General features: G+C 32.9%; 1 protein-coding gene across 1 annotated transcript in view; it reads right to left on the bottom strand.

Moving 5' to 3' along the window:
• Positions 1-15,734, bottom strand: part of CTNNA3 (catenin (cadherin-associated protein), alpha 3) — a 2,098,639-nt gene that overhangs the window by 136,535 nt on the left and 1,946,370 nt on the right. The window contains exons 17-18 of the mRNA XM_012658580.1: positions 12,019-12,200; positions 11,755-11,767 (exon numbers count right to left, since the gene is read on the bottom strand). Coding sequence (XP_012514034.1) covers positions 11,755-11,767; positions 12,019-12,200 — 195 coding nt within the window. The remainder of the gene's footprint in view (positions 1-11,754; positions 11,768-12,018; positions 12,201-15,734) is intronic.

Genomic DNA, 15,734 nt, shown 5'->3' with positions numbered 1-15,734 from the left:
GATCTTCGACAAAGTAAATCCGCAATATACACTGGGGAAAAGAATTCCTATTCAATCAATGGTGCTGGGAAAATTGGATAGCCACATGTAGAAGATTGAAACAGGATGCATATCTCTCACCACTCACAACAAATAATTCAAGATGGATCACAGACTTAAATCTAAGACATGATACCATGAGGATTCTAGAAGAAAATGCTGGAAAAACTCTTCTAGATAGTGGCCTAGGCAAAGAATTTATTAAGAAGACCCCAAGGGCAATCACGGTAACAACAAAAATTAATAAATGGTACTTGATCTAATTGAAAAGCTTCTGTACAGCCAAGGAAACAATCAACAGAGCAAATAGACAACCTACAGAATGGGAAAAAATATTCACATGCTGTACATTTGATAAAGGACTAACAACCAGTATCTACAAAGGGCTCAAGCAAATCAGTAAGAAAAAAATCAACCAACTCCATTAAAAAGTGGGCAAAAGACATGAACAGAAGCTTTTCAAAAGAAGATAGATTGATGGCCAAGAACTGTTTATTTACCATGAACCCAACATTACCACTACATGTGTTTTTATGAAGGCTGGTTTGTTTTCCCTTCAGTTTGACAAATTTCAAAGCATCTCCTCCATTGCCCTATCAGATGTTAGGCTCTCCTGAATGTGAGGAAAACTGGGAGCTTAATGCTTCACAGCAAACCCCTTTTGATCCACATATCCGTCCATATTTTAGGCTAACTTTTGAATGAAACAGCAATGTTTAAAATGAGTAGAGTGGGAAAATACCTGGCTCATTTGCAGACAGGTAGGCTAGCTAGCTGTCTTACCAAGATTCTGAGAATACACTTAGGAATATTATAGAACTATAAAACCAGAAGACTTGCTGGTTGTGATATTAAGTAACAGGATAAGCCAGTCCAGCCCTTTTGGAAGATCAGCATATATTATTTCCCTTAGGTAACTAATCAAAATTAAAAAACAAAGTTGTATTCTTCCCATGCTTATTATACATATGGTTTGGCTTATATTTTGATACTAATTGACATTTTTCAAGTTGTGATATTTCAGATAACCTTGTGATTGTCCACATTTGGTCCAGGAAGATTGGCCCATTACCAGAAAAGTGATGTCTATTAACAAATAGATAATTCAGACTTAAAAATTATCAAAATAAAATTATTTTTCTTATTAATATAATAAATATTGATCTTCAAAATTTCAGAGGAAAGAGAAAGGAAGAAATTAGTCCCATGTTGATAAAGGAAATAAGCACACACTGATTTGGCAGACAACCCATTTTCTGTAGCCATTTCTCTCTTGTTCTCTTCAGGTTATCATTCTCATAAACACAGAATTGTGTCACTAGAATACAATTAAAAATGCAGACAATCTGATAATGCAGGCTCTTTCCATTCATCCATTGTCTGTTCAATAGAGTAATAGAGACAGTTCATTCAACACCTGTCATAGTCTCAAGATACCTGGTTATAAGTAGACTCAGGTGAGAAAACCTTGGAAATCTTTACTTTTACTATTTAAAGATCTGTTCCTAGGAACATTCTACATTCCTTTGAGAGCTGAATTTCTGTCATCAGCTTGTCCACTTCCACCCATTATCTTTCCTTTAGATCTTTTTGCTTCCCTCTGTCTGTTTTGCTGCCCACCTTCTTGCTCTTCTCAGTTCTTCGTTCATTCTATCTTATGCTGTCCTGGCTCTAAATTTTCCGCTTCAGGTATTGTATATACTTAAAACCAAGGACAGTGTCTAATATTTGGTAGATTCTCAATAAATTAGCCAATTGAAATTTTAGAAAAACCTATAAATTTTGTAAATTAACACCTATTTTTTCAAGTAAAAACTGATATCACATTGTATCTTCAAATATAAAATTTTATAAGAATGGGGACACTACTCTGGTATATCTTTGAATAACTATATTAATAATAGTTTTAAGAATATTATTGCTTAGAGCAATACCACTTTCCTTTAGGTATTTTCAATTTTATAACTTTAATAATATTAACATTAAAAGAGGCACACTCTTAGAAATATTTTTCTTACAAAGATAAAAATACTGGTTTGTATTTCTTATTGAAGAAAGTTATTTTTTGCCTTTTACTTCATAATTTTTCTGCAACCTTTAAGAAAATGCATCCTGGGTCATCATATAAAATTATTGAATATCTGGAAAGTTATACCTGTCTTGTGCTCAGATGGGGGAAAGAATTAAATTCTCTCAAGTATTATTTAAGTCATGAAATGTGAGAACTGTTTAAGTTTGGAGTCAAGATACTGTTTGAACAGAATTAACCTGAGGGGAGAGAAGAAAAGGAAGTCATATTTACTTAAAAAATTAAAATACAATCTAATATCTAAATAGCATAAAGAGAAAACTTTCACAACCCTAATAAATCCTATTGGGCTAACAGGTTAAGATGGTAGATTGACAAACGTGTCACAGATGAGTCTGTTTGTTTGTTTTCTAAAGACCTAAACCGACTAGGATGGGGAAAACTGAATGGGGAAGAGACAACAGCAAGAAACATTAGCAAATTCAAAAGCAAATGACAAGCGGTAAATGACATAGCCAATCCAAGAAAGTCAGAGTTCAAACCAGCAGTGGGCAAAATTAAGAATCATGCTCATTTTATAAAGAAAAATCCATGTATGACTGGAATTGGGGATGAAGGGAGGGACTGGAAAAGGCAATTTGAACCCCCCCCTCCCTATTGCAAGCTACTGAATATTACCCGTCTCTCACCCCAGCAAAATTCTAGAGATTATTTTCTAAAGAGGTTAAAATAGACTTTGCATTGGGGGTCTTTTACGACCCCCCATTTAAGAGGTGAGGTATATTCTACTGACAACAAGGGGATTAAGCAAACGTGTAGATACTTAATGAAAAATGTGAAGACTCCCAGTCACCCTACCTTTCACCCCTCTGCTCCCGAATCCTTACATTTCAGGCAGAAATTTGAAAGATGCTTCTCTGGAAAAGTAATTAGTGCCAGAGGAAAGAGTTGCTTCCTCTCACAGGTCTTAAATCCTTAACTGTAATTCTATACCAGTACCAAAGGATGAACAAAAGGAATGCTGGGTTGTTAGAGGATGCCACAGGCTCCATGTTAATAATGTAATACAGTTTATGTGACTTTAAGGATGGCCTTTCCCCAAGGACAAATCATGTTTTGAAACCATAAAGCCTGACTTCTCTGTCCTGGTACAGCAGGAGGTAGTGACAGAGACGCCTTGTTGTACTGGGAACTGTGCACAAACGACTAGAGTAAAACATGTTCCACGTCTTCAGTTTAGGCTAGAAATGCCAAATGGTCTTCATGTCACAGGGCACCTGCCAAGGCTCAGAAGTGGCTGTATCAAGTTTTACAGAAGTAATTTTTGCAACCTACTGTATTTTCTAGGAATTCATTAAGTTTCTATTAGTCTATACAAGAATTTCCAAAACCTGTCTAATTATGTGAATCTCTAACTATGGCTGGACTCACCCCTCAGGTCTACTCTGTGCTAGCAGTGCCACCCAAAAGTGCTTGTCACTCTTCCCCGTATATCATTCCTATTTCTATTACGCCCCTACCATAATCCTTGAATAGGCCCCTATTCACAGGGTACACACTTGTATTGCCCATATTCTGAAGCTGGACCAACTTCCATTCAAAACCAATTTCCCTTGTGTGTCCTTGAACAATTTATCTGACCTCTATTTCTTTAACAATACAATGGAGAATATAATAATCAATCAAAATTCCTGGGGATAAAAAATGAGAAAACATCTGTATTTATTAGGGTGTAGTAAATAGTGAGTACTCATCAAAGTTTAGCTATGATGATGCTTCTTATGAATAAAACAGTATTTGAAGAACACAAGAAAACGGAGTATTTAGTGGCACTTCAGAAGAGACAGAGAATGTACTATTTTTCCTCTTATTATTTTTAACTATACAACCATTTAAAAATCTATATGTGGGATACAGCATGTACTACTACCACATGGGTGTCTCCTGCTAGTAAATGCTACATGCCAGCTGTGACCCCCATTCTCACAGGTCCCACTATGAACAAGCTAAAATACCTGTGATGAAAGAAATGTGACACAGGTGGAACCAAGGAATAGACTATATATAAAACTGCTAAGTTTAACCCTCAGAAAAACATTATAGTGTCTAAGGAAAAACTCTTAAAGCAGAAATGGGAGTAAAATGAAAGTAAAAAATAGTTTTCATCCATTTAAAAACAATTGGAGATTTATCACAGTCTGTATGAACTGAAATTTAGCTCCTTCTGAGTTCAGTTCAAGCACAAGAGATTATCATTCTAGGCCAGGCATGGTGGCTCACGCCTGTAATCCTAGCACTCTGGGAGGCCAAGGCGGGTGGATTGTTTGAGCTCAGGAGTTTGACACCAGCCTGAGCAAGAGCGAGACCCCGTCTCTACCAAAAATAGAAAGAAATTAATTGGACAGCTAAAAATATATATAGAAAAAATTAGCCGGGCATGGTGGTGCATGCCTGTAGTCCCAGCTACTTGGGAGCCTGAGGCAGGAGAATCGCTTGAGCCCCGGAGTTTGAGGTTGCTGTGAGCTAGGCTGATGCCATGGCACTCTAGCCAGGGCAACAGAGCCAGACTCTGTCTCAAAAAAAAAAAAAAAAAAAGAAAAAGAGATTATCATTCTAAAATTCAGTTTTACTACCTCACCTTTTATTGTATTTTTAACACACAACATTCCTGTTCCGTGGATGCCTTTGACAGTGACACCCATAGATTGTGAGAATGCCGGGCTCTTCAAATTTTGCAAAACAAGAAGTGTGTCTGTTTTCTAATGAGTATCACTCTATGGAGTCATAAATCCTCTTCTAACACTCTTGCTACAGCTTAGGATACCCTCAAAGTCCCTGATTTAGCAGAATCTTTTTTTGACTCAATTCAAAGTACATCAACAGTAAGATATCAACTCCTTGGGGAGGAAGACACACATAGAGCAGGAAAAACTGCAGTGAAGTCTATAACTTCACCATCTCTCAGCTAACATGCTCTGACTTTTCCATCTCGTTCTACTTCCCAGTGCCGTTTCCCTTCTTTCCCGGTCCGGACCCAGTGAGTCATTTCAATACATTCTTTCTAGTAGTTTCAATTCTGCTGCAAATTCCTTTCCAGTGAAAGACTAGAAATATACATACATTCCTAGTTAACTGCCTCTTATAGATACACATTTACACATATTATATATCCATATATATATAGTAAATATACATATATTCCCAGTTGACTATCTTTTATATATTTCTATCTCTCCACCCAATCTATCACTCCATTTTTGTCTTCTCAATCCTGCTAATATTTCACAGATAGCATTATCCAGCAAATAGAAGCTATTAGGCATTTACTTCTCAAAACTTCCATTTATTTATATATTTCCTTACTCCTTTAGAAAGAGAGATTTCCTCCTCTTTCCCATGATTCCTAGAAAAAGGAGTTCCTTTATGCCTCTATGTTAAATGATAGATTTTTTTTGTCATTTGTAATTATCACAATTATACTTACCTTTAAAAATATAGTGAGCTTACTATATCTACATACTGATAATTTAGATTTGATTTATAACATTATTGCATTTTTATATTCATCCTATATTTTATTTTCATTTTTTCTCATTTTCTAACTTTCTTATCCCCTCTACATTAATCATCTACTGATATGAAAATTAGAATCTCTTGGATTCTACTTCCATTATTGTAACAATCCCTTGGAAATTTAAAAATTCCTTATATAATTCTTTGCAGCAATGTATGGCATTAATACTTTTAACTTCTTTCTCAACATTTTAGGCCATTTTAACTGTGATTTCCAACCTTTACATAATCTCTATGTAGAGTGATCGCTTCAAATAGTCTTTTTGTTGTCATTGTTGCTGTTCTATCAAGGCTTATTTGAATGCATCAACATTATTTTCTCATTTTTTTTGCTCACTATTGCTTATTGCATCTTAATTTTTCTTTCAGAGTAACATTTCCAATTGTGCTATTTGAAATCCATCAGTTGAATAGGTTACAGACTTGGGATCTCTATTTCTTAAAGGTGACCTTAATTTGACCAAGACCCCAGAAAAAAGCTCCTTTAAGCTAGTCCATGGAAGTATTTCCAGTTGCCTTTTAGAGGCACAACTCTAGGTTTTTCCAAGGATCTTAGCTCCAGTTCCCCTGACTATATGTCTCTTCTTAATGCTCTATGGGTATTAACATTAAAATCTTAGTGTTCAGTATTTAAGATCTACATATGGGGTGGCTAACAAGAGCTTACATTTATGCTTACCCCGTTTTTCTTTTAATTTTTTTTTATTTAAACATATTACGGGGGTACAAATGTTTAGGTTACGTATATTGCCTTTGCCCCACCCGAATAAGAGCTTCAAGCATATCCATCCCTCAGACGGTGCGTACCGCACCCATTAGGTATGTAAATACCCATTCCCTTTCCCCCATCTGCCTGATACCCGATGAATGCATTACTATGTGTGCACTTTAAGTGTCAATCAGTTAATACCAATTTGATGGTGAGTACATGTCTCTCCCCACCCCGTTTTTTGAGTTTTTTTCTTTGTTTATCCCTGGTTTCTTCTGAGTTTTTTTTTTAATTTAGTTCATTCAATTACTACATATTAAATATATACTAAGCATATATATATACATTAATATATGCTGTTATAAGTTCTGGATGTAAAGCAAAAAATAAGACAAATTTCATACTTTCATACAACTTACACTCTGTTATGGATATAGAGATGGGGAATGTATGAACAAACAAAGTAGATAATCCAAGAAGCAATAACATCTAAAAGGAAAATAAAACAAGATCTTGCAATATAGAGAGACTAGTTAGAGGAAGTCATTACACTTGGATGGCCAAGAAAGGTTTCTCTGAGTCTTAGCTCATTCATTTGAGCAGGGACTAGAAGGAATAGCCATGTAAACTCATGTAGGTTTATCTTTGTATGTTTTTCTGTTGTTTCTTTCCTGTCTCACTAACTCTTTATCTCATGATTGGCTATAGGTTTTTTTTCTCCTTTTACAATTTCATTCTATACCTCATGTCCTCTTTATCTTCAACCTAAAATATGTACAAACATTCAAAGATCTCAAAAATTTTGTCTTGATCATTTGTCTCCTTTAGGTTACTGCTTATGAGCATCTTTATTTTTTCATCTGCTATTCTTTTGTCTACACGTTTTCATAAGGTTTTCTTTTTCCATTTCACTATTTAGCGAAGTTACTGAGACAAAAGTCAACAATAAATTGAGAATTGACAAAACTAGTATCTTTTTAATGGTCATCTTTATTAAGGTGTCTTCGAGTAAAACCGTTTATTGATGACTCACTGAAATTCCCTTAACTATGGCTCAGCATCCTTCTTTGTATGTTAGTTTTCTTATCACTTGAATGCTCTTTCTTCATAAGATTCTATTTTCTCTGCTCACTTTTTCAAAGCTTCTGTTTTTCATTGCTTTGTTCTTCATTGTTTTTCCTTCTAGATGTAGATCATGTCTATAAATATTACCATTTTAATTATTTATACTTCTCTATGGTGAGAAAAGTCAAGAGCTTTTCATGCCACTTATCAAGCTGGTATAATAACATAGCTCTTAGTTCAGGTTTCTTTCCATGAAAGGCTGTTTTCCACATAAATGTATTGATACTTTAAATCATGTGCAAAATTGAATTCAGCTTTCTACTGGAAATATATTAATATTTCTCTCAAGTATGTTTCCTCTCTAGGTTAATTATGTCATTGTCATAATAATGCAAATATTATAAATCTTCACTTTCAGAATCAACCTATAGAACAAGCATAAATGATTTAATGTAATTATGAAAAAGAACGTATATGTTACCTATTATAACTATGTAAATAGAGGTGCAGTGAAGATTGGGTTGTAAATGAGATGTAGAAAGGGGCAGTAAAAGACAGAGGGAAGAGTAGGGGATGTGTTTGCTCATCATACGTGGTGTGAAGTTGAAATACAGCTAGCATATATAAAATAAGAAATAAATTATCAATAAAATAATATCATCAAGGACTACAAATATAAACAATTAAAATATAAACATGTAAAAATATCAACATTGGAAAGGAGGGGAGAAAGGAAGATGAAAAGTCAAATAAATGACCTAAATCTTCATTTGTAGAAAAAGTCAATAAGTGACATTTTAAAGAAAAAAGTATATTGTTTAGAGATATGAAGGTAATGAGATATAAAATTCAAGTTAAAATCCCCTGCCCCCCGGAGATGATTGCTTTTCATAAATTCTTATTATTTAATTGGTTTTATCTCACATTCTCCCTCTCTCTCTCTTTCTCTCTGTGTATATATATAAAACACACATAAATATGCATGCATATTTACATGTTTATATGCACATATCATTTGTAGAATATAGTATGCCATATAATAAATATATTAGGATTTTTTTGTATATGAGGAAAATATGCATGTGTGTATGTGTGTGTGTTTAGTATTGATCTGAGTCAAATTTCCTGTGTAACTGATAAAGATTTTTCGATATGTAAATTTATGTTTCATCTTATATAAGGGAAATTTTCTTGATTTATATTTTAAAATATTGTTTTATTATTCACGAACATATTCTTAGAAATTTCCAAATGTATATGCAGAATCTTTGCTTCTCTACTATTGTAACCTCTTTTTCTCTGACCCTTTTCTTGTCTTTATCTTTATCTCACAGACATTCTCTTACTTCAGAGTCATTCTCTGGTTAATGTACTGCTTTTCTTCAGTTACCTTTATGAAATTTCTATGTCATCTATTCATTGTTGGATACTTTATTTGTATTTTTTTAGATTTTTTTATCTTTAATATTTTTTCCTAAGTCTTATCAACTCATTGTATTCCTCACCCTCTTTTCTGGTTTTGGTTCATTTCTCTTTTTAATTTCTGATTTTCTCAGTTTAGATTTTTTTTTTAAAGTATATCTCCAATAGTTTATTTTTCTAAATTCATTTCAGTTTGAAGTGTTATGTTACAGTTTTTTTTTTCCTGTTTCATGTATGATTTTTAGAGGAAAGTTTTCCTCAGCTGAGTTGTTTTGATTCTCACTTTCTATATCTTCTTATAATAGCTTTGCACATGGTTAGTCTGAATCTTCCTCTTCCTATGCAGGGCTCCGCATCAAAGAGCTTCTGTCATTATTATAAAGTATACTTTCCTTAATGGATGAGGCTTTTGGTAGTGGTGGTGGGAAGGGGAAAGATAGGGATATATTGTGGTTCTCTTTCATTGGCCTAGGATCCTTAGTATTTTCTGTTTATTCCCCTTTTTACAATTTCTAGGATACTTCCAGTGTCACTGGTCCTGTATTTCCTTTTCCCTCAAAAGTGAAAAGTTCTCTAAAGTTCCCAATTTCAATCTCATTTAATTTTAATCTTTTTCCCTATTGTTGGTATTTTAAAATGCCAAGTCCTAGACCTGTTTTCAGCATGCTAGCACTTAATGTCAGATATTGTTGTTTTGACTCAATTTTCTTTTGTGTTTGTTACTTTTTCATATGTCTTTTCTCCATGGAGTGTTTTAATCACCTTAATCCCTGCTCTCCAGATCCACAAGGTTATGGCAGTGACAGAATACCAGCAGTGGCTTTGTTGTAATTTGGTGTATATTTATCTAGTTAAAGATAATTTGAAATTCACACTATTCTTTATATCTAAGTAATGTTGAAATCCGGCATCATATAAGGATTTTGGGGGCTCTTTCTTGGCCTTACCTTTTTTTAAGTTTGTGTGGAGTGATTTAAATTTAGCCAACTGCCTCTATCCTAGAGCCAACATAAAACCAAATTATATATGTTTCAAAAATGATTACATATTTATCATAGAGCATCAACAAAGTACAGAATGTTAAAAAATGTAATTAAATTATCCTCAATCCAACTACTAAAACATAATTACCATTTACTACCATTGCAGTGTAGTTTTTGTTTCCTATACATAGGCATATGCACATCTATGTTATATATCTATATGATATATGCATGTGATTATATGTGTGGAGAAAAAGAGAGAGTCAGAGAAAGAGAGAGACAGAGAGAAAAGGACAGAGACAGAGACAGAAATTTCTCAGAATCTTTACCTACAGAAACTGAGCCCTGGGTCAAAGTTGAATTACTCTGTGTATGAAAAGGAATGAGAAGACATTTTGACTATATTGGTTGGGATTGGAAAAATGGCAAGACCTAAGAAGGAAAAATAGAAATGGATATCTAAAATGGTATTATTTATGAAATTCTATGTATAATATATTCTAAATTTAATTTTCTTACTTTCTAGTGAAATCTACAGCAAAATCTTCACTGCCCATAATCTTTGGAAAGCAGATTTTCTTTCACAAGAATACAAAGTAGAACTGAGTTCTGTTATAAAGAGTAAGTTTGGTATAAAACAAAACAAAGGAGAAATACCCATAGAACAGCCATACATCTATATATATGCTATAAAACTTAGGCTATTTTTTCCCTTTTCATTAAATATTCTGCCCTTCATTAAATACTCTTTTAAAATTCTTGACTTTATTTTTTGTAGACTCTTCTTCACATGACAGGCCATCATCACTTTAATAATTCCACTTATTCTATTATCTTGAATAATTCTGTAGTTATATAAAGAGTCTATCATTTCAGATTATTCCTTGGGATAGATTCCCTGAAGTACAATATAGATACAGATACAGATGATATATGTATCAAAGGTTTATAAAGGTTTTTAGTTTATACATATTGCCAAATTCCTATAAGGCTTATGCTATTTACGCTCCCACCACTATACTCGTTACCAAGCCTAGTTTAAAAGTTGTAGCCAATTTTACAGATTTAAAAAGTATCTTATTTTAATTTTTTTAGGTTAAATGTTTTTCAAATATTCATTGGTCATATTTTTCAAGGGGAAAAATTGTTGAATAATCTGCTCATATACTTTGTTCATTATTCTACCAGGATATTTATTTATTCTTCTAGTTTTACAATGTCTGCATGTATTCTTTACATATAAGTGAAATCATATTTTTGTTATTTTTATGTTTACCTCAGTTATCTATTTACTTTTCAATATTGTTTAGGACATTCAGTTGATGTAAAGAATTTTTAAAATAGTTCAATTTAATAATCCTTTTAATGAGTTCTTTCTTTGTGTATAATTCTTTAGAAACTTTTTCCCAATCAGTGAAAGATTCATGTACATTTTCACCTTTAATTATGATTTTTAAATTAACGTGTATTCCATTTAGAATATAATGTATGGTGACATAAATGAATGGTTTCTAATTGATACTTGGTCTGCTCCAGGGTATCCTTCTGTTCTGTGGTTTTTATAATGACACGAAGACTAAATTATTTTAATTGTTATAGTTTAGTATATTTTAGTATCTGGTAGGGCAAGCACTATATATTTCATTGCTTTTTGGCTAGCTCTATAAAATGACATTTTAAAACTATTACAAACTTTTTTATTACTTCTGGAATATACATACAATATATGATTAATTCATGGCTATCATTAAGTCATTGTAATTTCAAATACAGCTAGCTCCTATCTCAGGAGCAACAAACACCACTAATCCTGATTATACTACAAAGCACTATAACTAAAATTGTGTAGCTATGAAAATCAACCATTCAGATAGCTGCAGTAATAGCATAACTTGGTTTACCAATTTCTTTGTAAAAACATGCTAATACAATACACAGAGCAGATTCCTGAGAAAAACAAAGATAAGCGTGTATAAAGTAATGTCTGAAATAATTCCTTGGCAGTTTAAGAGAAACTTTGCCACATTTATTTACCAAAATCTCTAGAACTACACACCCACGACATTTTCATTCTATATTATTTACTTTTCCCCTACCAGATTTTTGGCAACTGCGACTCCAAGAAACTTGAGGTTTCAATAACATGACCAATGTTTCTAACTATTATAAATACTGCACATCATTTTTCACATAATTACCTTGTGAAGTCTGTCATCTCCATCATGATCATACACATCTTCTTGGCCAGGACAATGATATCATTGCTTGTATCATCCCATATCTCAATCTCAGCATCCAGCTTACTTTTCACTTTCTTGAAATCAGCCACTTGCTCAGCAATCTTTTCTTTTTCTGCCTCAGGCAGTTGAGTCATCTTAGCCTAAAACATGTAATAATTAGATTTAAAATCATTCCACTATGTCGAAAGCATTTTAGGAAGGAGTGGACATTATCGGATATTCATGAAACTTGCTTATTTAAAATCAGACATGTTTCACAGTTTAAGTCATTTAATCAAAACTTTCCAGTTTTAAATTTTCACAAAAATCTGTTAATTTCTAATTATTTGCACTAACACTATGTTACATTTGAGAATAAAAATGTAGAATTTGGTGTCTCAGCATACTTAAATCTACTTTGGAAAATAAATATAGGCCTTTGCAAATTTCTAATGCACTAAAATTTTAAATTAATTCAAATTCAGTGTAATACATCACATTTGTTAGAAAAGTGAATACAAAAAGGTAGAAATATAGCATAATTTGACTTGAAATGAGACTATGTCTACCTGTATATGTGTGTATATACATAATATAGATCTTCACATAAATGCTGAATATACATTGGTAAGTAATAACAGTATACATCTAAAAATCATATATATATAAACAAGCACAAACATAAAATAATAAAGATGTATATTTTGTGCATATAAACAAATTCAGGTATATACGTGTGTACAAATGGTTATGAGGAAAGTGTAAGTATATTATGGGCAGTGTTTATTATGGACAGTTCTCCCTAATTAGCATGCTGCATCTTGAGGTGTTATTCTCCCCTGCACAGTAAATCTTAATCTTTGTTAGCATGATATCATTCTTTGGATGTGTCACATTTTGAACAGTATGCAAATTGTCTTCCAATTGCAATCTGGAATGCAGTGTTGGTAGAAAACCATCTATACCACCAAACTACCATATTCATAACCTTAGCACTGGGGACCTATGAGTTTTTGTCAAAAAGAAAAAAAAAAAAAGAATCTTGAAGTAAATGTGATTCGATAATCCCAAGGCCATAAAATTTCACGAGCCTAACCGTGAAATTGTATTGTCTTTCAGTTATATTCTAATAGTAGAATAAGGACATAGGTCTTAGAGGGAGCATTTTGAAAAAGATAAATCATGTAAGTGGAATTTACTTATTAGATTATTCACATAGAATACACGATACCTATAATACCTATGTTTTTCCAGATGCTAGTCTCTAGCCTATAAATGAGCAAATAAGAAGAAAGCACCTCAAAAAGCTTTTCAATATTCTTGATACTAGGTCCAGAATACTGAAACCATACTTTCTTGAACTATAGTATACAATAGCAATAAAGCTTAAATATATCAAGGAATTAAAAGAATGGTCAATGAAAAATCCAATCAAAATACAAAAAATTAAAGAATCAATATCAATTGTCTGATGTTTATTCTCTATGATAAAACTAACTCAGGGTCTAAAATAAATTGGTATTTATAGAAATCTAAAGATTAGTCATGCCTCAATTTTAACGTAGTAGAGAAAACAAAAAATGGTGCTTTCTGATTTGAAGCTTTCTTTGTTTCAACAGATTTAGGGGGTACATGTTTTTTGTTACACGGATGGATTGTATAATGCTGACGTCAGGACTTTTAGTGTACCCAACACCACAACAGTGTACATTGTACTCAATATGTAGATTTTTTTTTATCCCTCATCCCCCTTCCACCCTCAAGCCTTCTTAGTTTTCAAGGTCCATTACACCTCTTTATGACTATTATATATGAGCCTCATTTAGTTTCCCCTTACAAGTGAGAACATGCATTTGTTTTTACATGCCTGAGATACTTCACTTAGAATAATAGTCTCCAATTCCATCCAAGTGGCTGAAAAAGACATTTCATTCCTTTTTCTGGCTGAGTAGTATTCCATGCACTCTAGTGCACACACATAACATTTTCTTTATCCATTCATCAGTTTGTGGGCATTTAGGTTGATTCCACATCTTTGCAATTGTAAATTGTACTGTGATAAACATTTAGGTGGAGGTGTCTTTTTTATAAAATGACTTCTTTTCCTTTGGGCAGATACCCAGTAGTGGGACTGCTGGATTGAATGGTAGGTCTACCTTCAGTTCTTTGACAAATCTCCATACTATCTTCAACAGAGGTTTTACTAGTTTACATTACCACCAACAGTATATAAGCATTCCTTTTTCACTCCATCCATGTCAACATCTGTTGTTTTTTGACTTTCTAATAATGGCCACTCTGACAGGGGTAAGGTTTTATCTCATTGGGTTTTAATTCACATTTCCTTGATGATGAGCAATGTCAAGAATATTTTCATATGTTTCATGGTCATTTAGCTCTTCTTTTGAAAAAAAAAATCCGTTCATGTCTTTTGCCCATTTTTTTGATGGAATTATTTTTCTTTCTTGCTGATTTGTTTGAGTTCTTTATAGATTCTGGATATTAGTCTTTTGTCACATACATAGTTTGCAAATATTTTCTCCCATTCTGTAGATTATCTATGTATTCTGTTGATTATTTCCTTTACTGTACAGAAACTTTTAGTTTAATTAAGTCTCATTTATTTATTTTTGTTGTTGCTGTATTTGCTTTTGAGGTCTTAGTCATAAATTCTTTGAAATTTTCTTTAAATGTCTTAGTATAATGCTTGACACATATTGACTGCTCAAAAAATGATAACTATTCCTTATTCACTAAGAAAATTATCAAAATACATTCATATGTCTAATACAAAGTTTTCATTTTATTAATTATATTTTCTTTGAAGAATCTTATTAAGCTGCATAAGACTAAATTTTTAATTGTTGAGCTAAAGTGCCCTTCCTTAGCATCCAAAAATAGTTTGCAATTTCTTCTCTCCGGAAATGTGCCCTATGCAATGTGATAAAGAGAAGAACAATTTTTACTACTGCTGGCATATTGCAAGGCACGTAAATGAAGACACAGATCACTACTTCTGAAATGAAAAGTAATATGCAAGCATGTTAAGTAAATTATAAGCTACCAACCCATTAAACTGGCTCAAAAATAGAAATGAGTTTTTTCCATCTTGACTACTGGTCATTATCATTCTCTTTAGTCTCATAAAAAGTGTTTCAACTTTCAAATAATGATAGCTATAGATTGGTTCAACTATAGACAGGGCTTCTTTTTACATTCTATATCTCAGATAATAAATTTATGACACTCGATCTAATGAATAATGCTGAAGTATACATTGATATATTATGAAAAATTATTTAGTATTCTCATAGTAATGTTAAAACTATTCAGGAGGTGATCTGGTTAAGTTTATTCCAAGTTCTGTTACTTGGAATGCCACTGATTTCCAATATGACCTTGAGGAAGTCACTTAACCCTCCTAAGTTTCCACAGACACAAAGTGACAATAATTGCAACTGCTATCCACCTGACATGCAGGGAAGAGAGTCGATTATTGGATAACATTGAGACTGACCCTGTCGTGGAGAGGGAGCTCATCAGTTGCACTCGATTTCCTTAATAACATCTCAACTCACATGGTGAATTACAATCAACAGATGTTTACCTCTAACAAGATAAGGGCCGAAAGTTAGGCAATAGTTTGCAATATCAAAAATTCTAGTGAATTCTGGTCCTTTTTGACAGGGAAACAA

Source organism: Propithecus coquereli, unplaced genomic scaffold, assembly GCF_000956105.1.
Source record: "Propithecus coquereli isolate 6110/MARCELLA unplaced genomic scaffold, Pcoq_1.0 Scaffold117, whole genome shotgun sequence".
Lineage (NCBI taxonomy): Eukaryota > Metazoa > Chordata > Mammalia > Primates > Indriidae > Propithecus > Propithecus coquereli.
This window is presented reverse-complemented; position numbering and strand designations above follow the sequence as displayed.